The sequence below is a fragment of the Zootermopsis nevadensis genome, unplaced genomic scaffold, assembly GCF_977971745.1.
Source record: "Zootermopsis nevadensis isolate Lab colony 2312 unplaced genomic scaffold, Znev_1.0 Znev_ptg000061l, whole genome shotgun sequence".
Classification (NCBI taxonomy): Eukaryota; Metazoa; Arthropoda; class Insecta; order Blattodea; family Termopsidae; genus Zootermopsis; species Zootermopsis nevadensis.
In genome coordinates, this window is record NW_028259192.1 from 4642237 (window position 1) to 4665285 (window position 23049).

At 36.0% G+C, this 23049-nt stretch overlaps 2 protein-coding genes and 1 long non-coding RNA gene across 12 annotated transcripts in view; 1 reads left to right on the top strand and 2 right to left on the bottom strand.

The window, feature by feature from the left end:
* Positions 1 to 12503, top strand: part of LOC110834329 (gelsolin, cytoplasmic-like) — a 32057-nt gene extending 19554 nt beyond the window's left edge. For 3 of the 4 annotated variants that reach the window (XM_022073372.2, XM_087340660.1, XM_087340661.1), the window contains 10 exons: positions 439 to 576; positions 1323 to 1440; positions 2845 to 3095; positions 3730 to 3868; positions 4664 to 4755; positions 6137 to 6286; positions 7736 to 7984; positions 8818 to 8928; positions 9759 to 9884; positions 12203 to 12503. In XM_022073372.2, the coding sequence (XP_021929064.2) occupies positions 439 to 576; positions 1323 to 1440; positions 2845 to 3095; positions 3730 to 3868; positions 4664 to 4755; positions 6137 to 6286; positions 7736 to 7984; positions 8818 to 8928; positions 9759 to 9884; positions 12203 to 12262 (1434 nt within the window). In that variant the 3' untranslated portion in view covers positions 12263 to 12503. Of the gene's footprint in view, positions 1 to 438; positions 577 to 1322; positions 1441 to 2844; positions 3096 to 3729; positions 3869 to 4663; positions 4756 to 6136; positions 6287 to 7302; positions 7459 to 7735; positions 7985 to 8817; positions 8929 to 9758; positions 9885 to 12202 lie in introns of those variants that run through there. The other variant, XR_015532638.1, reaches the window with a different exon arrangement.
* Positions 11266 to 23049, bottom strand: part of LOC147871152 (uncharacterized) — a 299440-nt gene continuing 287656 nt past the window's right edge. The window contains exon 2 of the long non-coding RNA XR_015532643.1: positions 11266 to 12040. This is a non-coding gene — a long non-coding RNA (uncharacterized LOC147871152). The remainder of the gene's footprint in view (positions 12041 to 23049) is intronic.
* On the bottom strand, positions 12071 to 22950 carry Galt (Galactose-1-phosphate uridylyltransferase). 7 transcript variants are annotated; one of them, XR_015532641.1, is made up of 8 exons: positions 22728 to 22950; positions 22440 to 22609; positions 21212 to 21417; positions 19663 to 19891; positions 18025 to 18241; positions 15892 to 16000; positions 14142 to 14320; positions 12071 to 12782 (listed from the first exon to the last, which is right to left on the bottom strand). XR_015532641.1 is itself a non-coding variant. In XM_087340666.1 (8 exons), exons 1-7 carry the CDS (start codon positions 22759 to 22761, stop codon positions 14218 to 14220), a joined length of 1068 nt encoding a protein of 355 aa, XP_087196792.1. In that variant the 5' UTR covers positions 22762 to 22950; the 3' UTR covers positions 12071 to 12782; positions 14171 to 14217. The 7 variants fall into 7 exon arrangements, 4 of the variants coding, with proteins under 4 accessions (XP_087196792.1, XP_087196793.1, XP_087196791.1 ...); XR_015532642.1 differs by having other exon boundaries at positions 12071 to 12789; XR_015532640.1 differs by having other exon boundaries at positions 14126 to 14320.

A 23049-nucleotide genomic window follows, 5' to 3' on the forward strand; every position in this document is an offset into this window, starting at 1 on the left:
TATGAATGTTCACCACCGTTTCTTTTTCAGCAAAAAAGAATTCAATTACAGCTCGTTGCTTGTAACGAGAGTCGTTCACAGACGCCATTTTAACAGTTCACTACAGCTCCGCCATCGGTTGGAATAATTTGAAACTCCGTACACGAACGCGAGAAACATCAAATCTCAAGCATGTAAAAGTACACTTTTCTATCTTCATTATTGGCTGAGAAAAAAAATGTGGGGCATTATTTAATGAGCGACCCTCGTACATTCAAATTCTTTTGAACATGTATCAAGCAATTCACTTTGTAATGTTATTGAAGTGCTTGCTCATTTAGAATACTTCTAGAATTTAGATTTTTTTAACAGTTATGCAAATGTGAAAAATATACCTTACTGTATTTTAGATAAATACTCCGGGTGAAAGAAACTGAAGGAAATGTATGAATGTTTCAGGACTGCTATATTTTGGACACAGTCACATCTGGGATATTTGTTTGGATTGGCAAGCAGTGTACAAAAGATGAGAAATTAGAGGCCATGAAGTTGGCTGAAAAGTTCCTTGTCACAAACACGTACCCTGTGTGGACTAAGGTACATACCTCATTAAGTAAACTTCTGCGTAAGTCTTATATGCATGAATGTAGTTATTCTGGATGTATTTTAATATTACAGTTAATATTTGTTGGCCAGATACCTAAGAAACATTATTGTGGCAGAAAAATAATTCCCAAAGTTTCTTAACCCTGTTTTCAGTGTTGTTTATTGTAGATTTTACTGTTCTAACAATATGAGGTGACAGGTAAGAACCATAATGTTCATGGTTACATCTAATGGCCTAAATTAGCCCCTTACCTCATTTTAATTATTTTTTTAATTTTATAATTTCACTACCCTGTCAAGACAGGTTTTTATTTCCATTACCTTACTTTCTACCATTCTCATGCATCTGATAAACTCTTTTATCTTCCCAACAGGCTGCCTCTGCATTCTGATCACTTACCACATTTGCCACATCTGAATTGCGCTGCACATAGTATTATGTGTGATAGTTTCTTCTTTCCATTTATTTTCAGTATATATAAGTTTAAGGCTTCATAGATTTATAAACTTCTGCTTCACCAGGATCTGTCCCAAAGTCTTTGGCACAAATTCCAATATAAGTTTGGTATTTAACGTTTCTTTTCGTTGTAACATTGTACTGGCAAAGTCACAGAAAGAAAATATTGCTTCAAACTGGAATTTCATAAACAGAGTGTTGAATGTTATTGAGTCCATTCCTTTTGTACATTAAGATTGAAGTTGTATGTTGCAGTGTTTTGTTTGGTTCAATTTTTCAGATCCAAAGGATAGTGGAAGGTGGAGAGCCTTCTACATTTAAGCAGTATTTCAGTGGGTGGAGGGAAACACAAGATCAAATTGGATTAGGACGAGTCTTCGCTTTGGAACAAATTGCAGGTGTGAAACCAAATTTAGAAGTAATGTTGCAAGACGTTATGTCTTTAAATAACCAAGCTCCCAGTAAATCTACGATAGTTCGTATATAAAATGATTTTGTGTTCTTATTGATTATAAAGTTTTTCAACTTGTTAAACTCTTGATTATGCAGGCTAATGAAGGATAGTAAACATGAATAATCAAAGTAAAGATGATCCAAAATATTTTGCTTGGTGCATCCACAATTACTTTCAGAAATAGTGCATAATGGTCACTCGTTTTTGTGAGCTGTCAAGACTCGTCCTCGACAGAAGTACAGTTTTCCCGGACTGCTGTAATGTGGCTGTATTTGAACCCCCTGTGACCCATGTAGTCTGGTAATAGTAATGCCATGCCATGACTGATACACTCACCACTTTGTCTTCCCTCACTCTCATCTTCCCCATCCTCATTAGTTACATTTTTGTATGATGATTTGAGGTTTTCACAGCGGCGAGTATGAAGATTTCTGTCTTCTGGGTTGTTGTGCTGTGTAGTCTGGTCGATGTTAACCAACGTTTCAGAGGTCATACTGCCTCCGTCATCAGAGTATGAAGATTTCTGTCTTCTGGGTTGTTGCGCTGTGTAGTCTGGTCGATGTTAACCAACGTTTCAGAGGTCATACTGCCTCCGTCATCAGGGCGATGAGTATGAAGATTTCTGTCTTCTGGGTTGTTGCGCTGTGTAGTCTGGTAGATGTTTACCAACGTTTCAGAGGTCATACTGCCTCCGTCATCAGGATGAATCATTAGTACTTTCTCTTTTGGATGAGAACGGGCATTGTCTAGTAGCAGTACTAATTTTTGTGGTAATTTTCTCTTGTTCAGGAAAGCCAGAACTTCTGAAACAAAGTGCTTTGTGAAACAAATTTACACAAATCTCCCTATGTATCCATGCTTCATTCTGGCTGTAATAATGTGTAGGAATGTGCTTTGTGCGCTTGAATGATTAAGCCTTTTTGTCTTTTGAAGTCTGCAAATTTCAGTTTGTGATTTCCAAATGCTTATCCACAACACATGACTGCAAGGAATTCTCTAGACAGGAGCACACATCTGTCATTCAAGTGCAAGGGTTCCTGTTGGTAAGACTTTGTAGCATCCCTGACCTTTACAACTATGGCCATTGGAGCAAACCTCCCCACCCCACTACCAATACTGACCATAAATCACTGATAAAAAAGTATGTATTTTTTGTGTGAGATGGAAACATTTTTTGGTGTTCTAAAAATCATGCTTAGATAGTAAATGCTATTTTAACATACTTTTTTAAATGTGTTTATGCAAACATTTATACTTTAAGAATCCATTTGGAACTTTTTCTAATGTTGTCATAATCAAGAATCAGATATGTAGAATAAGCTTGGGATGTTGTTCTATGTATTTACAGCTAGCATCCCGGAACAAGAGTTTGACCCAAGCAGTCTACATGCTGGGGAACTCCACTCCCTGGCTAAGAGTGGTTGCAAAGCTGTTGGATTTATGCCTGATAATGGATCTGGTGCTTTCAAAAGATTCTATGTTGAGAACTTGGAACTGGTACCAGTGAATCATACCTTTTTCTTTGGTGGTGATTCCTATGTCATCAAATATACATATGAAAAGAATGGGCATGAGAACTGCATTATCTATTTCTGGCAGGTATGTGATTAAACAGCATTTGAAGTATTTCGCATGGGAATCTAAATAAAGAGTAACAGTTTTCTTAGAAACAGGTCTAATATGTAGGTTAATGTTCATACTCATTTCCAAAGAATAAAATTCTGAATATAATACTGTAATATAAATGTACTGAAGAGAAATAGTACATTATCCTGGAGTTTCTCTTAGACTTATCAGATACACTTGATGGGGGAAGACTGTACAGTTATTTCTTACCATGTATTAGGACTCTAAGACTTTTTAACTCGAAGACGGCTGTCTTTTGGGTTATTGTGCTGTCTAGTCTGGTAGAAGTTTACCAACGTTTGAGATCCTTGATGCCTCCACCATCAGGACTCATCACCCTGATGATGTAGTCAGCAAGGACATCTGAAACGTTACTAAACTTCTACCTGAGTACACAGCGCAATAACCCAGAAGACAGCCATCTTCAGACTCACCACCATGAGAACCTTAAATCATAAGTTTTTTCTCTTGTTGGCTGGTATTTATTTCCTCAGTAGAGTATTACTTACTTAGATAATTTATATTAACATTTGCTTGCAGAATTAAACCCACCACACAGTTGAATGCATCCCATAATATATAAGGTGCATATGGTGTTTTTGTGCAGGGTCAGGACAGCACACCAGATGAAAAGGCAGAATCTGAAATCCACGCCTTTCGGCTGGCTAGTGAGCTCGGAGGAAAGGCTATACAAGTTCGAGTTACTCAGGGCAATGAGCCACATCACTTGCTGCGAATCTTCCAAGGTTACAGGATAATGTTTATCTTGAGCCCTTACTAATGACTTTGTCAATCATTTAAGTAACTCCATGGTATAGGATCTTCCTTGAAAATGTTGTGGTTGCTTAGCTGGTCAAAAAATTGCCACTTTTATGGAACTTAGAAGTTCATCACTGTGTTGTGATTAGCTACAGCCTTGAAATGGCAGTGTAATATTGACCAGGATGTTGATCCATCAAACTTTGTTGGTTTCACCCTCATCTGTGCTTCATTCAGCCTTCTGCTGCCACCATCTGTGTCACAAACTCCCAGCATGTGACTTCCATTGAGGTCTTGTCGAGCTGCTTGTAGCTGACTACTTACGAAGGTTCTGGGCATGCCTATTGACTATTTTTGGATGCCCTGTAACTGTTTGTCTAGTGTCCGTCATTTTTTCACCCAGTTCAGCTTGGTGAGACCTAATGACACTCATGACAGTGTTTATTTTATCTTGGTTGGCAGTAACTTAATTTTGTTCCTTAATTCTTCTTGGCCAGGGTTAATTTTGTTTGAGATGGCACTTATGTCATTTTTAACTTCTCTCTAGTCTGTGCCCATTTTATTTTGAATGGCATGTCAGTTTCCAAATATTTGACACAGCTCTCACCAGAAAGCCAAAGTTATACAATGTTATGTTCATTCATATTGTTCCTTTACATATGGTACAATGCAATTAAATCACTAGCTTGTGGATTCATAACCCCCTAGTTTTACAGTGAAAACTCTAGTATCCCAATTCAGTGAATTAATGAAAACTACTTACTACTGTACTTAAATTGCAGGCTCTATGGTCGTATTCCTGGGCGGTAAAGCTAGTGGTTTCCACAACTCTGATGGGCATGATACATCTGATGATAGTCCCAGGCTTTTCCAGGTATGTATACCTGGACTATGAGTATTGATTTTGTTAAATTATTAAATTATAACACACGAGAAGAATAGTAATGTTTATAGTAAAATAAGGGTATAATACATTACTTTGTTTTATTTATAGAATTCATAAAATATTGAATTCCTGCTGAGTTTCTTGATCCTGTTTTATATCAGCTTACTACAAACTGAGTGAGATATTTACTGTAACAAATTATTTGTTTTGGTTCCATTAATTTATTGAAACACTGAGCAGAACTTTTGATACATGATTGTCTTTTTATGAAGCTGGGAATTCAAATGTAGTCAGAAGATTAAACTAATGTATTTCACATACAATTACTATGGTACTCCTAAGCTGCAGGTCAATGAGGCTCTCCTAACTGAATTTCCATCAAACCCTCCAAGTAAATGCTGTGATAGTATCTAATTAGGACAGAATCATTCCCCACATCTTTCGCTATATTATTCTACCATTCCGTGTTATTTAATGTGATGTCAGTGAAAAATTATTAAAATAAACAAGAGATAGTAAGTTAAAACACTTAGTATGAATATTTTCAAAGAGCATAATCTCTTGAATAACAACAAAATATGTTCATTTTCAGACTAGTAGGGAATAAGTTCTTCCAAGTGAAATCGGCCAAATGAATCTCTATTTATGCTATGTCCATTGACATGATACAGTGGAATGAATTTAATTTTATCGAGAGGGAAGAAAATATATGGACATACTCTGCTTTTGTTCCTTCCTAATTATATTTTTGTCTACCTGTATGTAGTCTCTTACCTTTTTGCAGGTTCTTTGAATGTCTTCCCCTTTAGTCTGACATTTGCATGAGTGGTTGGCTAGTGTCAGTTAAATGAACTGAAGTAATCATTAAAAATAATGTGGAAGCATCCATGGCAGAGACATGAAGCTATAATCCATCTTCTGTCTCTGTTTGTCATGGACACATTATATCAAAGGGAGTTCTTTTTGCTTTATCTTATAAATTTTAAAAGGTGTTTATTGGACAGCCAAGGGACTTAAGAAGAGACAGTCACAGATTGTTTTAAGGTTCTGACCTAGCATTCACTTGGATGGACTGAGAAAAACATGGAAAGATTCTCAGTATAGCAGTTCTTCTGGGATTAAAATTAAGGACTGCCAGAAAGTGAGTCAGCTTTGTTACTCCTGAAGTGACGTGTTTGATGAAGTTAATAATTTTTACATAATTGAAATTTATATTCTGCAGGGGTAAAAGATGCTGTTTCATGTAAATTGACCACTTTTATGTCTTTGGTAATAATATATTGGAAAAGCCAATAAAAATGCCTTTTCCTCTATTTGTTTATAACAATTCTGGATTATGTCTATTGTGTTGATGTTCTGTTTGCACCAGGTACGAGGCACCAACCATAATAATATGAAAACAGTGCAGGTACCAGAGGTGGCTTCTTCCCTGAACTCTGATTATGTTTTCATTCTTAAAGATCGAAAAGTTACTACTCCTGAGAACTCTGATTATGAATCCAATGTCTGGGTTGGAAAGGTATGTACACAATGCTGCACCTGTATATACTTCAACTTTTATTGTCCTTGAGTTGCATCTTACTAACAGTCCAGCTTTATATGTGTTGCAATAACGTACTGCTAAACCATTAACCCTTTGATTTATTCTACACACTAATGTTGCAGTTAATTTTTTCTCTTGATAACAGTTTTGTTGATCTTCAAATCAGACTTGCGATAAATTTTCTGCTACTGCTAGTGCTACTGTACTACTTGCACCTCTTGGTCCCCTACATATCTTGCACTGCACCAGCATTATTTTAGTCACACTTTGCTTTGATTTACTAACTCTGTGACTAGACTCTTATGAGCCTGACTCCCACCCCAACTCTCTCTGGGTGTCATAGTGGCTGGAGAACGGCCCAGCTCATTGGAGAATGTTCCCATCTTTCCACATGTTTTTAGAGAGTCACAGAAAATCATTCAATAATGTTTGATATGCATGCACACCTTAATGAAACATTGCCAGCCAGCACTAGAAGGAATAGGAAGCCCTCAGGCATACAATGCTGCCCCTATACCTGAGACTGATGGTTTAAAGGTTCACCCCCTTCCAACTCAGAGGATGGAACCAAAGCCACAACTACCCAAACAGCCACAGGCCTATGAATTGAGGAAACAGAGCCCTTCTGGCCAACACCTTGATCGTGCAAATAGCAAGCGCGAGGGCACCCCTCCTAATCCAAAATTATCCTGCATAAGTGTTTAGCAACTATCAAAGTGAAAAGGCATAATGTGATGAAGTAGATGCACCTGATCATATGGATAATATGGACGCACTCCAGTCGAATGTGAGCAGTTACACACTCATGTTTCTGAACTTAATATTATATGAAGAAGCTTCACTCCAGCAGCAGGTCCATTGAATAATATTGGTTTTAATTTTATCTTGGCTGGCTGACAAGAAACCTAGCAAGTCAGAAGATTAATTCTGTTGCAACTGGTGTCAAAAGCAGAACCAAATATGTATTCAACATTAGAGTTCTTTTTTTATAGGAATCTTGCGTACCCACTCAGCATTGCTTCTGTGTTCTTTGTTGGTCGCCTCACTGTGCGCTTCTTCTGCTCTGCTCTGTCAGCAGTTAACTGCATGCTGTTGCTCTCAACCCACAACTGAACTGAACTTGAAACCACTGCATCACCCTTGTATAGGTAATGAGAGAGCTCTCAATCCTCCCACTTTATTCAACATAATATGAGATCCTCCTGGAAACATCTCGTGCAGTGTGGACACAGGTTACCTGATGCAATCACAGCTAGCCATGAGAAGTTGCACGAAGTAAATTGTGCTGTTACAACAAATTTTCATGATATATCATGCACTGTTTTCAAATAATGAATTGGACTTCATAATTATAGAAACACTAAATATGCCTAATTGCTACCCTTTTGCTATTTATGTTTTTAATTTGCTTGCCTTTTACTGCAGGGTACAAGTGCAGAAGAGAAAGAGATGGCACTAAAAGCAGTAAATTATGTAGCACCAGGCTTGCCTATAAGAATAATAAATGAGGGGGAGGAATCTGCTAAATTTTGGAATGTTCTGGGAGGAGAAGGTGAATATAAAAGTGGTTATGACGGCCAGGGTACGCCATTACTGGTTCCCCGCCTGTTCCATTACCACGTGTCACCAGCTGCCAAGCTCCGAGTTGAGGAAATATCACATTTCAAGCAAGAGGTATAACACCGACAAATTATTTTCTGTAGTTAGTCTTTATCATTTGACTTCATTAGTAACTTGATACTTCAAACACCATTTTATCCAGTTTTCAATTCTTTAGATTATATTAGATTTAAAAGTATCATGTGATTATGGTTTAACGTTCTTGTTTCTTTGAATACATACATGACTCATGAGTTGCACCATTTATTACTATTACAGTTAACTGTAAATGTGTAAATTTGAATTACATAAATTTTAATTATTCAATTGTTATAGTTATTACCTGCCAGTTATGGCAATTGAAGCGAGTGACATTGTCTTTGTAATGGTCTGGAAATAAATACTGATATAATTATGCCGATTTTTAAAGAAATAATGGGAGTGATTTAGCTTTTATTATAGATATTTCACTTATTTATAATTAAATTTGCATTTTATCATAAGGTACAATTATTTTAATGTGTTATTGATAATGTCCTGTTATTGTTTGTGGATATAGATATCAATTTATCTTTGCTTTAGAACAGCGTTTCTCAACCTATGGTATGTGTACCACTGGTGAGCCAGGTTAAATTAACTATCCAGGCCACAAAATGGGCATTTATAGCATTATGATCAGGGTAATAAGAACTTAAAACAGTATTTTGATGATGTTCTTCAGGATTCTGGTGCAGTGTAGACTTGCAGGTAGATGTAAACATTTCAGTATGTTTCTCTGAAATGTTTGCATTTTCCTACAAGTCTACACTGTATGTCTACCCAGTACCAGAACTCATAAGAACAACATAATCACTATCCTCAGTGCTGTGCAAACCTGACATTCATATTGAATCATATGTATTATGCAGGATCTTGATGAAGACGATATTATGGTCTTGGACTCTAGAGATGAGATCTATGTTTGGGTTGGAAACAAGGCATCACAAGATGAAAGACAGCTGAGCATGAAGATGGCTGAGGTATGCAATTATTAGTTAATGTTTTATTTTCTAGTTTGAAGGGTTTTGAAAATAGTTGCTTCATTACTTCAGTTGTATGGTGAGCATTGTTTACTGTCTGGTGTATATTTGATTAACATGATATTTCTGACACTGTTACTTATTATCGTTTTGTAAAGAACTCACCTTCATGATTTATTTTTTGAAACAATTTTTTGATTATATGAATTAATTCCCCTTTTGGCACTGATGATGACCTCCTGAGGTCAAAACACGTTTGGCAATAGTGTCATTTATAGTGTTAACAGTTTGTTAATTTACTTATTTTATATTCTAATATACTACACGGTATGCAAAAAAGTTATAAGCTATAAAAAGTGTATTCTTAACCCATTTAAATATAATTTAATGCTTAAGTGTGGCCCTTCAGGCCTCAAAATTGTTGGTAGTTTTCCCTGAGTCATAGTCTGTCTGTATTACGTCGCAAATTGTGTAATAAAATCTTCATTTCTCATGGAGAATGACAGTGTTTTGTCCCCTAATGTTGTATTGACTGAAGGCTGACAGAAGGGGGCTTGTGATAATATATGTTCTGTGACACTGAAGTGCAATAAGCATTGACCATGGCAGATTTAGGCAGCTCAGTGGTTGGGACTGAATCAGAGACATACTGAAAGTATAATTCTTTCTGCTAACCACCAGAGACTCATAGGATTGTATGCTAATGTCTGGTCTTTTATATTAGTAATGAAACTTCTGTTGCAGTGCAAAAAAATTGTATCGAGATGTCACATCCACATATGAATATAATTTTTGAAATAAAAATAGTCTTTTATTTGGTTAAATTCCAGGAATATCTGAAAAGTGACCCAACTGACAGAAGCCATGAACTAACACTTATCTTCATAGTGAAGCAGGGCGATGAACCTGCCAGCTTCACTTCCTTGTTTCCAAGTTGGGATCCCAGTTTGTGGGAGGTATGTGGTGTCTAACAATAACTTTTATTTTATAAACTTAACAGCTTGTGTGATCAAACATAATACTAACCCCATAACTGTTAAGTGTGATATTGTTTCTTGCCACAGTAATGTTACTATGATTGAACACTGTTTCAGAGCACGATTTAAATTCTACATATAAGCTGTACCCAAAAAGTTTGTGGACATTTCAGATGTTTTGTGCATACTGGGCCTAAGTTATTGACTCGGATCATTAACCTTACTGACTATTGCAATTATTTACTACTTAAAATGAAAACACTGCTTCTTCCCAATTTGAGTGAAAGTTGTAGCCTACTTTCCTTTCTTATGGAAAAATACCAGAAAACATGTTGTGTGTGTGAGTGTGATTTTCCTTTCAATTCAGATGATGATTTTAATGAATTTTGGTATGAAGGCTACTCCAGTCTCATACCTCTTTAACTAGGGTACTGCTTTTGGACATCCTGATTAGGGTTTCTCTAGTACCATGTACCCCAGTTGCCATAGGACTCTGGTTCTGTTTTGGGTCTTCCTGGTTCTAATCTTCCTGTTCATACCTCCAGACAGTTATTTTTTCAGCATTCTTGGATTGACAGATACTGTCAACTTCCCAAGGTGGTATGCCAGAACTTTTGGCTCTGTGGTGAGAGGAATTGACTTTCAAATGGAAGCTTTGTATTAGAGAACTCTTTTGTTGGTGGCCACAATCAAATTCTCCCTGTAGGTCCCTGGTCTCATAGAGTCCCTGGATCCTTGAAAGGTGATTTACCCCTTTAATTAGTGTTACCCTCAGACCTGAGCTTTGTAGGCACCCTGGTCAGGGCCCACCTGGACTTTGGTAATGCCACATACCCCAGTGTCCATGATCCTCCAGTACTACATTATTGGCTCTCCTTGGCTTTTCAAGCCGCCTTTTGGTATTTTCAGATGAAGCCTGTCTGCCTTAAATGCTACATATTATAGATCAGTATCACACATGGGTTTTCTGGAATTGCCAGAGAAGTGGCTTCTATAAATTAGTAAAAGTGGGTTTCTCATAAGTGGTGAGCCCCCAGTTGTCTTCTCAGGTGCACCAGTTTTGCTGATACTATCCTCCCCAAGATGTAATGCTGAGAGATGTCAGTTTTCAAATAGAGGCTCTGTATTGGAGAACTTCTTCATATAGCTTCCACCCCTTGTTGCGCTGTGTAGTCTGGTACAAATTTACTGACGTTTCAGAGGTCCTTGCTGCCTCTATCATCAGGGCGTTGATGGAGGCAGCAGGGACCTTTGAAACATTGGTAAACATCTACCAGACTACATGGCACAACAACCCAGAAGACGGCCATCTTCAGACTCACTGCCATGAAAATATCAAATCCTACAATAACCAAGGTAGTTTCAAATTACCGGTCTGTGTAATTAAAAATACTATTACATAAGAATGTGTATTAGCACTAGTCCCAGATTAATGTAGTATATAATCATGTAATATAAAACTGGATAGCTACACCAACAGATTTCAGTTTAAATTAAATGCGCTAACTCTTAGTTGAGAATCAAGCAGTGGTTCTTGGTGACGGTAATGCCACTCAGTATGAGTATAATTACCCTGCTTGGCCATCTATGATCTGATCATGCTTAACACAGAAGATACATGATGTATGTATATAAAACATATATCAATCATTGTTTCTTTCCTTGAAAGAGAAATGGATGTCTGTCGTCTTACAAAAACGTTTTGTCGTCTCAAACACTTTGCATGCCACAAGGTAGCAGCTATTTCATCATAACGTGGTTGCCAGAGTGTTTGCTAGGTACCAGCATAAATTGGGCACGTCTAGGTCCAGCAGTTCTTCAGATTAGGCAGTGAGTGCCGTTAGACACCAAGTACCATAACCCTGCTTTCCCCTAATAGGAAGTAAATAAGCAAACAAAATTACTAGATTCAATTTAAAATCTGGCTTATAACTCTAGTAAATAATTTTGAGATGCTTTTATTTGTTACAGAATTATAGCTTCCTTTATCGAATAGAGTAAATGAAAACATATGAAAGCCTGATAATTCAAAGATTCAAATAAACAGTTGTGAGCCTTACAGTATCAATATGTATAGACTCAGTTGATCTGTAAGTTGAAGTAACATAGTATGATTCTGTTCAGTACTGTAATAGCTACTTTCAGATGCATAAATATACTACATATAAGTTACACATGTCCTTCATTTATCTGCCCTTAAAAACAATGCACTTTGTGTGTTCTAGACATATTTACTAAGTGATGTATATATAAATTATTTTTCTACTGTTTTGATTTATAAAGGTATTATATTACAGTCTTTGCCATCCTATGAAGATGTGAAGAACAGAGTTGCTGCAGGAAATGCTGCCATATGAAGACAATTTTGTTGCTTGTAGTAAGCCATGAAGATCCATGATAAGTATGTAGCTGGGAGTATTAATTTTTGTTACTTTGTATAATAATACAAAGCCATTCTGTTTGATTTAGCTAGTATTTTACTTGGTTAAAATTAATTCTGCTTTTAACATTATTTTGTTTTGAGTTTCTAAAGTGCTCGGTAGATTGTTAAGGTATGTACTGATGAAATGAAATATAATATATTGTGATAAAATTGCACATATGTTATTGTGTTGTTTTATGATCAGAAACTCAGATTATAATCAAGCAGAACTTGCTGATATCACAGAAATTTCAAATGTCATATTTATTAAGAAGAGTTGAAGGTTACTATCTTCTGGGATGGTGTGCTGTGTAGCCTGGTAGAAGTTTACTGAGGTGTCGGAGATCGTCCTAATGATGGAGGCACCAAGCACCTCTGAAGCATTGGTAAATATTTACCAGACTGCATGGCACATCCCTCAAGAGAGTCATCTTCATACTTGCCACTGTGAGAACCTGAAATCTCACAAGAGAAGAATTATTCAAACTTGAAGGTTCCCATGTGGGTTGATGGCTAATTTTTGTGTTCAGAATATGTAGATCTGCAAATATGTTAGTTCTGTTTGATATGTTCACAAGATTTATAATAGTGAATTGAGAACATTTTATTTCTAGTTCTCCAATTGAAATATTTATTTTGATGAAAATAAGGGACTCAAATCAGCAATTCACAAGTTAGTCTGTCAGTAACAAGGTATTGTGTATACTGAGAACTACACATACACACAATTTTGATCAGGAAACCTAAGGAGAACAAAACATTTGTGAGACCTAGACATTGGTGGGGTGATAATATTGTTAGAAATCTTACAGAAATAGTATGTGAGGTTGTAGACACAGGATAGTATCCACTGGTATCCTTTTTTGAAAACAGTAGTGAAACTTCAGGCAGTTTCATAAAAGAAATTATAAATTTGATCATGTACAGCAGACCAGTTCCAGCAAGAACGGGGCAGTCAGAGTCTGGGTCCAGCAGAGGAAAGGTCCGTTACAAATGGAGTCCGGCAGGGAGTGTGTCAGGCAGACAGGATCCAACAGAGACTGAGTCTGGCATGGACCGACAATGGCAGACCAGGTGCGCTTTCTGGACATTTTCCTACATTTTTTTATTTTTCGAAAATTTTAAAAGTTGAAATTTTTGTCGATTTCTCCAAAAATTTCAAAATTTCAAAAAATTATAAAAATGTTTATAAGTGGCATGAAAAGCGAAAATAACTAAAAATTTGAAGTCGAAATGTTTCAAAAAAATTTAGTTACGTGCGCTTTTTGGATATTTTCCTACTTTTTTGATTTTCCGAAAATTTTGAAGAATTAGAATTTTTTTCAAATTCTCCCCACCCGAACCAGTGTCTGTATGAATGGTCTCTGTGACGGACCCGGCCTCTGCACGAAACCAAAGCGTACCTAATGTAAGTCAATGTTGGCCTAAGTTTAGTTAGGTTAATGGCACATGTGTGGAAACAACCATGCGCATTTGCCATTTGCTAAGAACTTTGATTTGGTTAAGTTACGTTAGATTAGGTCAGTAGTGATGCACATGCGCAAATGACCGTGTGCAATGATATGTTTGTAAGTGAGGGGATATGGTCAAATTAGGTTTCGTTGCCGTAAGATAGATTAGGTTGGAACAAGTAAGGTGAAATGCATGAGCAGACAACCATGCACAATGGTCAGTTGCTAAGCAGGTAGGTTTAGTTAAGATCGGATTAGGTTAGTGCCGCATATGCACAGGAAGCCATGCAGAACTGTCTGTTGCTAAGGGAGTACATTTGGATTAGTTAGTGCTGACAGATAATAACCTCTTTGATTCTTTACTTTTAATTTTTAGCAAGGTTAGTAATTACTCTGCAGCTTGTTCTTGGATTTCTCTCATCTCTCATAATTAATATTTTCACTCATTTTCTTGTTTGTAATGGATATCTGGTACATTTCGTAGTTTCTCTGCAGCTTGCTCCTGAGTTAAATCTCTCTGACACTGAGCCAGCATTTCATATCTGAAATAAGAAGAGAATAAAAATGTTCATAGTGCATTCACTAAGATAAGTTTGTGGCTCTGAAGTGTAGTCCCTATAACTTGTGAACTGACATCAGGTCCTCTCACCACGTGCTGCAAAAGCAAATAACAGTTTTCCGGATGTACCCGTAGCATAAGTAAACACAACTGTCTCTCGACAATGAAGACCAAGCACATACATTTGAATCATCACAAGTGCAAGTGAAAGGGAGTGAACTGGAAAGTGCTGCAATGTTTTCTGAAAACCAGAAGTGGAAAATTAATATCTTGAAAACAAAGTCCAATAAATACTGTCAAAAGGTGCATGGATAAAAAGAAAAAGAGACAGATGGTGCATTTGTTCATAAAAAAAACACTTAAAAGGTTCTTTAATGCAAGAGTAAATAATAAAATGCTTTAACAAACATGGGACTTGGAATACAACAATGTTGAGTCACTGGCACATGTTTTAAATATTTCCAAAATAAGATTAAGTTTTTGCAGTGCAACAAAGATCTGCAGAGCAGTCAAAACACGTTGAAGGGACAGGGTAATAAAAATGAACAAAAATGTCTCTGAGCAACTAAAAATAAATTAAAATAAAAGCACAGACATCACATTTTCAATTCATTTAGCCATAAAGATAAATAAGTCTGTGAACAATTCTGCAAACTGACTATTTCAAGTGAACAACTCGACTTGATAACTATAGTGCTGCTGTGAATCCATTTATTTTAAAAATAGTTTCTGTTTCTATTGGGTATACTGGAAGTCAAAACCATTATGCTGAAGCACCAGCAAGTGGAAGGGTATGTCAGGGTGCAAGCACAAAAGGATCTGGGAATAAGCCCACCTGGAGGCATCATCAGTGCAGATCTTGATTGCAAAGAAGTGGGACTTATTATTCACAAATCATCTCACAGTAATGTCAATGCAGTATACTGTTTATCAATAAGTAATTTGTGCTGAATGTAGTCAGTCACAAATCATATGGAAGATGGAATAAAAACTGTCACTAAAGTAGTGATTTATATAATAGACAGTTTAAAGTGGTTTTCAAAAAGGATGATTCATTGTGGTATGCTCACAGAGACTTGCAACAGTATCCAGTGACAGTTTTGTGTGTGTGTCTGATTTGCTGAGTGTCTAAATGAAACAGAACTGTTTTTAAGGTAAAAAATAACACTATTCATAGTAAGATAATACACAATGGATTTCCACCTTAATGCTTCTCAGTGATATGTATCACTTAAATGAGTTAAATATGAAACTACAGGATTTTGGGAAACCTGTTGCTGCTATGTTCATATCATTATACCAAATTAAAAGAAGCTACAAAGTTCATCAACATGATTTGAACAGCATCAGACAGAAGTATTCTCCTTGACTAAATAAAAATGTGAGTGATTTAAAATCCATGATGACCAAGAAACGTAAGACTTGAAATGTTTCTCAGATATTATTCTACAGTCAAAGAAACAGTGCTAGAGCACAACAGTGGATTATTATATCTAACAGCCTTCCAAATTTTAAGAATTAGTTACATATTTTCTAAAGTGCAGAATTACATACCCAACCATAAACTTCTTAATGGTGGCAGAGCGCAAGAGTGGAGGATAATAAACTCCGTGAAACACCCAATGGCTTACGTCCTCATAAAGTTTTGGGCCAGTTGGAGCTCCTGAAACACAGCAGCATTATAACAGAAACAGTTACACTCTCTTACAGCAGTATGCCTCTATATACTGACTCCCTTGCATTCCACCCAAGAGAGACTCAGAAAAGAAATTCTCTACATACTTTCAAAGGGAATCTCAAGTAAAAATGCCATTCATGCTAGCTGTCAACTGCTAATATGAGTGGAAATACATATGCATCATTTTGCAATATAATCAAGTCTGATATAGTGCCATGCCATTTTATTTCCACTGACAACTCCCTGGATATTCAGTTGTACACCAACAACTGTGTTAACAAATAAAACCTGGCAGTTAACCTGATGTTAAAAATACAAAACCAGTGGAGTAAAATTCATCTGTATTCCACCAGGATGGTACAGTAAAATGTAGTAAAAACTAACAATAATGAGGCTATATAAAAACTTGACAGTTGTACTAAGGAAACAATATGGAGTCAACATGGAAAAATTCATGTGTATCCCACTAGGATGGTATATTGAAATGTGATAAAACCAAATTCAGTAACAACAAAACCAAGCTGTATAAGAACCTGACTGTTTTCAAATCTTAATATATCCGTGTTTAAATAATTTCAAAGTAATGCCCCCAATGTTACTGACAGGCAAATTAAGAGTTTCACATAATTTTACACCAGGTTGAGGAACTTGAATTTTATACAGATGCAAATAATCTTATGTGCCAATGTGTGTGTAAACTCCTTTCTATACAGCTATATGCACAAGCACACCCACAAATTTTTTTTTCTGATTTCATTTCTTTCTATTCATTTTGTGGTATTACTGCTTTCTGTAATGACCTTGCTGAGCTTTATAAATACAGTCAAACATCGGTTCACGAACAATTCAGTTTACGAACAAATTTTCCGAACACAAAGCATCTCGGATGACGTACTGTGTCTCGAGTTACGAACACGCAAGCCGTCAACATCGTGGAGCGATAAGCTGGGAGTATCAGCGTCGGCAGTATTCGTAGAAGAAGAAAATACCCCGAGTCACAGAATTAACACTCAGAGACTTTTGGAAACACCATTTTAATATTCTTCATTGCTTAACTCTCGTTGACAAAGCCTGGCAGCAAGTGACTTACAGGACCATGAATTCAGCCTGGAGGAAATTGTGGCCAGAATGTGTTGCAGGCAGAGACTTTGAGGGCTTTGACAATGAAGATTCTGCTGTTATCGATGAGATTGTGTCTCTAGGCAAAAACATGGGCTTGGAAGTTAACAATGAAGATGTGGAGGAGTTACTAGAGGACCACAATGATGAACTCAGCACAGAAGAACTGGAACAACTACAGAAGCAGCTACAAAAGGCGATTGTGAAGGAAATGTCTTCAGAGGAAGAGAAAGGAAGGGAGGATGTTCCTACTTCTTTGATCCGTGAAATTTGTGCAAAATGGGGTGAGATGCAAAGTTTCGTGGAACGATATCACCCTGATAAAGCAGTAGCAAGCCGCAGCATAAACATTTTCTATGATAATGCCATGTGTCACTTTAGAAACATTTTAAAATGTAGACAAAAACAAATCACACTGGACAACTTTTTAGTGAGACAGAGGCCCAGTGAGTCTGATGCAGAGTCGAGTGGTGCCAAGAGACAGAAAAAAGAAAAAGAATCCCCTTCCAAACAATAACATTTCACTTCCTCACCACCTTCCACTTACGCCGTCAACTCTCCTCCATACAGGTACGGTAAAACTAAATTAAGTTTTCGTCTATATTTGATCTGCTTAGTGTTGTGTTTATCTTTTTTGTGATAGATTTAATGGTTTCCATTGATTTTGTGTTAAGAACTTGTGCACAAAGTACTGTTGTAAAATTTTAAAATAAGCAATCATCTGGGGTCCATTAACGGATTAATCCATTTTACATTAATTCCTATGGGGAAAATAGTTTCGGTTTATGAACGACCTTCAGGAACGAATTAAGTTCGTAAACCGAGGTTTGACTGTATATATATATATATACTTTTTCTTATTTCCTGTAGCAAATATGATGAATGCTCACCATGCCATCCCATAGTGTAGGGGAAGGAAGTCTTGAATAGATTATCATACTTTGATGTGAGCACTTTGATGATGGATGCAAGACTATCCCGTTGTTTACTCTTCAAATCAGAAAAACGTTTCAAGTGTGTTTTGGGAAGTAACATTGTCTCATATGGCCATACAGCCCAGTAAGGCACAACCACCACCCAGTCCACATTTTCAGTAACTATTCGTTCCTGTAAAACCAACGAAAGATAATTACATTCTGAAAACTAAACTGTGTACATTTGAAAGACACATTCATGGGGTAAAGTGTGCATCTCTTTGTTATAAACAAACATAAAAATGCTTTGACATCATTATACTTGTTCACTGTGAATAAAATAATCAATTATTTAATACTGTACCTTTCTATAAGAATATTCTCTATTATGCTGTCACAGCTAAATATGTCTACACACTATTCCATTATGTGTAAACATAATTATATTGTGTATGTACCTTTAAAATTCAATATGTATATAAGTCTTAGATTTCTTTTACTTCTTTACTGTGAAGTTTATCAAAATAAACATCAATGTTTCAACACTGAATATTTGGTGAAACTTAATAAGAATGCTGTTCTGCATGGTGTAGCTCTCCTGTTCTTATGAGTGAAAGGATTAACAAGTACTGCTGTGTGATGGTTCACTATTTAGTTTAAAGTGCATTGTGGACTTCCAGAACATCAAACACAATTTTATTTCAATCCAAAAGTTATCTAAAAAAGCATATTCCAAAGATGAATGAAGTTTATTTTTTTGATTACATGTTGTTCCTGATGATGAAATTAAGAAAATTCATAGCAGAGAGAGCACAGCAGGATAAGAGTTAAAATTACATTATGTAGACAACAGAATCTCCCACTGAGAAATGCAAAGAAATATTTATTTGGTTGATTGAAGGCTAGTGATTTTTTCAATAGGTGTTTACCTTCTATAATCGATTATAAATTTACACCATGTAATTGTAAAGCTTGAAATTTGGAAGTAAATTATTTCAGTCATGGTTGCAGTGTTTTAAATACCAAGATTTATTAAGTTTATGTATTCAAATAGCATATAAACAAACACACATTTTACACACACACATGTACATATACATAAATTTCACTGTCGAAACACCAAAACATTTTGGAGTCTTCTATTGTTACACATTAAATAGTACCATCATAATCTGTCATAAAATTGCACATCTTTGGGATAGCACATCATGTCATAGGTGACCTGATCTAGTATCTTATCAAAAATAAATACAATCATGCACACAAACAAAACTGTTTACACATGAAATACACTTAGTGCCAAACGTGTTTCAACCTCAAGAGGTCTTCATCAGTGACAAAATTAATTCATATTAAATCATACAATTCATAAGACGATGGTTTGTTACAAAGCATAGAATGTCGCACTATATAAAACCATACTTTATGTAATACCACAATGGATATTAATTGCAGAGCAGAAGGTGAAACCAAACATCTTGTTCAAAGTGACACCAGTAGCTAACTTCAGTGGTATACTGATGCAACAGGCACTGGAAATTGTTATATAACAGTGCCCAAGACTGAACAAAATAATTATAGTACAACCGTGTGCTGCAGTGGAGAATACATCACCTTTTTCTCCAGTTCCTTGGAAACATAATCCATAAGTAAGGGCCTCTTAAATTTCTTGTAATACTCAAGCTGGTAGTGTTCCTTGATACGTGGTTCATTTGGGAAGAAACCTGAGGCCCATATCTGGCAGTGAGGATGTGGGTTAGAACAACCCATGATAGCTCCTTTATTCTCAAATATTTGGACCCATATATACTTCTTACCAAGTTCGGTAAGTTCTTCTATCCATCTACCAGCAAATAAAATTAATATGCAGAACCTTATGAAGTAACATTAGTTTTATAGTAATAATTGTTTTCTTTAATCCAATGCCCAAATTAACATATAATGGACAAGCTGCGTCTGTCTGTTCTCTCTTACCACTTGATAGGTTGAGATGGAATATGGTATAGGAGTTGTATTCTAAAAGTTGTCATGTTAACTTTCATCAAATGGGAACAGGAGAATTAAATCCATGAATTAGGGGGCTGCCAGCTAGACTTCAAATGCATGGTTTAATGGTTTAGCCATTCTAGTTTAAATCTTTGCAATTACTCATTTCCTTTCTTCCTTTATCCACATTCAAGAATGAGAGGGGTGCAGTTAGTTTCTCAACATGGCATGCTGAAAATAAGTCCTTCAAGCTAATTGAAGGTTGCGTCCAATATTTCAAGAAGAAACAAAATCAGATGGACATGTGACAAAATATATTACCAGTATGGACAATTAAACTTTTTAAGAAACAGTGAAAGCTGTCAAAATGTTGAAAAAATATAAAGTTGCAACAATCTCAAATCAATCCTCATACTTGAATGTGAATAAAGCAAGAAATAAAACAAGTAAATGCACAGATTTTAGAAGAAATAGAATTTTATGCCCCAAATAAATCACAATGATTAAAAATCACCTCAATGGGATTTGAACCACAGTCACCTGCACAGCATACAAATACACTACCACCTGAATTATTGCTGACAACATAAATGCACCTTCTTTTATGAAACTTATGAGCTAACAATGAGAAAAATGGAGAACAAATGTCTGTATCAAAAGTAACAGTAAAATGTTGACACATAATACTCATTATTTCAACCAGGAAACTACAGCAAGGTTCAATGACATTGTGCAAAACTGGAGCAGAATCACAGTTTCAGTCAACTGAATTAACTTCTAAATATCAGTTTTTCTGGAAGTAAATATGTTTGTCTACAGTCAGATTCAAACACAGAACCCTTAAATCAAAACACCAATGAACAACAAATCATCAAAAAATTAATAAAAAAACAGCACCATTTCATATATTTCATTACATTACAGAGACGTATTTACATCAGATTCTCCGGAACCGTGGTTCCACTGTCAACTTTTTGCATAACCGACCCAAATCCCATCTCTACTAGCTTCTACTCTAAACATAAAGGCATCAGATTCCTCTGAAACATTGGAAATCACCTACATAACTGCGGAGTGTCACAACCCCGAAGATCATAATTTAAACACAATTACATTACTATGATTCAAGGTTTAAAATATAGCAGTACAATGTATAACAAACGAAATAGAAACTAACTTGTCAATTATGTCCCGAATCTCTGATACTGTCATAAGAGGAAGGGTTATATTTGACTTTGGATGAAAACACATGACTCTGCATGTTCCTTGAGCACTCTCCATTTGGAATAACAGATCACTACTTGGTGGTGGGCTAGGAACATCTTCAAGAAGAGCTGGATAATCATTGGTGAATGTAAATGTAGACTTGTAGTTGGGATTTACCTATATAAGAAAAAAATTAATATTATCTTTAGTTTTGGATTTGCTTGTAGTCTTTAAACAAAAATGTTATTTTGCACTGATAATAGTATGTATTTTCCACCTGGGTAAAATGCAAGCACTGTGAAACTTCTTGTTTATTCTGTAATTACTGTCATAGCTATATAATTTATATTTTCATTAGAAACAAGTACAGTACTTGGTAATATGACATGATCTACACCCTATGAAAGATTCATGAAATGTAAATAAATTAAATTCAATATACATCAACCTATTGTCGAATCAGTAAGATGACATGTAAATGCATGTCTTTACTGATATTGATGTTTTCAGTTACAGACAACATAAAATAGCTGGAAATCAAATCAGAAAGATATAGTATCTGAAAAAAATTAAGTCTTAGAAACAGTGCAGCTTTCATTACATGCACACATTATCTTAAAAACAGTTGGCCACTCCACTGCTTCACACAGAAAATAATATAATACAAAAATGGCATCTTGTCATTTACTTTATTCCAGTTTCTCATTGCTCACAGATGAAGATAATGAAGACAAACCAGTCATGACCTCCTATATGGTTCTAACACAACACCTGCCTAGAGGGACTGAGGAGCATATATCCAAAATGGGAACTTGCAAATGAAAAAGCAGGAGTGCTAACCACTGTGGCAAGATGTTTGGTCTCCAGGTCATGCGCATACAGGAAACTTCTATTACTCTGCTGCAGCCATTACCACTCTTGCCATCAATGGTGTTTTCCAAAAGAACTGACATGAATTGGGCACTGCTCTTTGTGAGTGACCAACAAGCATGTGATGGGAAAAATTATGGTACTGGGAAGGATAAGCTGATGAGTTTTAAAATTGTCAAAACATGTCTACAAAAATTAATATATGTAAAACATGTTGCCCCAATGTGACTGCAACCGAAGGTATTAATTCCTTTAAAAAACTGGTTTTCATCAACGAATGTATTATAACCCAAGAGAAAATGTTAAAGTATTACATTGATGATTTTTACCTGCCCAATATGTCTCATTACACCAGGACACAAAGGATTTTTGGGGTCAAATTCTGGAATTCCTTCGTCGGGTCCATCTTCCACTTGACCACACCAAGGTCTCTTTGTCCTATGTGGTGATACTAGAACCCATTCACCCTTCAAGGGATTGTATCGGGTATGTGCATGTTCTGAATAAAAATTCACATATAAACTCACAGCAGAGTTAATTGGACATAAACAAAGAATTACTTCAAATACTCAATCCCCAATTATAACTTAAGTACAACCTAATTTCACCACTCTCACCATCCCTGTTAAACTCCATAATTCCTTCCAGCATCGTCCTGTAAAAATTTTTATTCGCAAGTCATAGATGATACCTCAAACGTTGATATAACAAACGCTGTTCATTATATACAACTGTCATTCAGAATTCGTAAAGATCGCATAAAATGGTGCTACATGTGTGTATTTTAGTAATACATTTTCAGTCATTTCATATTTGGACGTTGTGGTCAGATGAAACATCATCTCGTGCAAAGGATCGCATCTGGAACTCTTGGTTCCAATTTAATTGACCACAGTTTGGTTGTCTTTGTATGTATGTTACAGTAGCACCAACTGTTCG

Excerpts from the sequence above, each read along its gene's own strand:
- Galt (XM_087340666.1), bottom strand. The coding sequence starts at position 22,761 with ATGCTGGAAGGAATTATGGAGTTTAACAGGGATG. Across the intron at positions 21,418-22,439 it reads TAATGAGACATATTGGGCAG|GTAAATCCCAACTACAAGTC; the intron begins GTAAAAATCATC and ends TTTCTTATATAG. Across the intron at positions 14,321-15,891 it reads ATTAAGAAGTTTATGGTTGG|ATATGAAATGCTGGCTCAGT; the intron begins GTATGTAATTCT and ends TTCTTATTTCAG.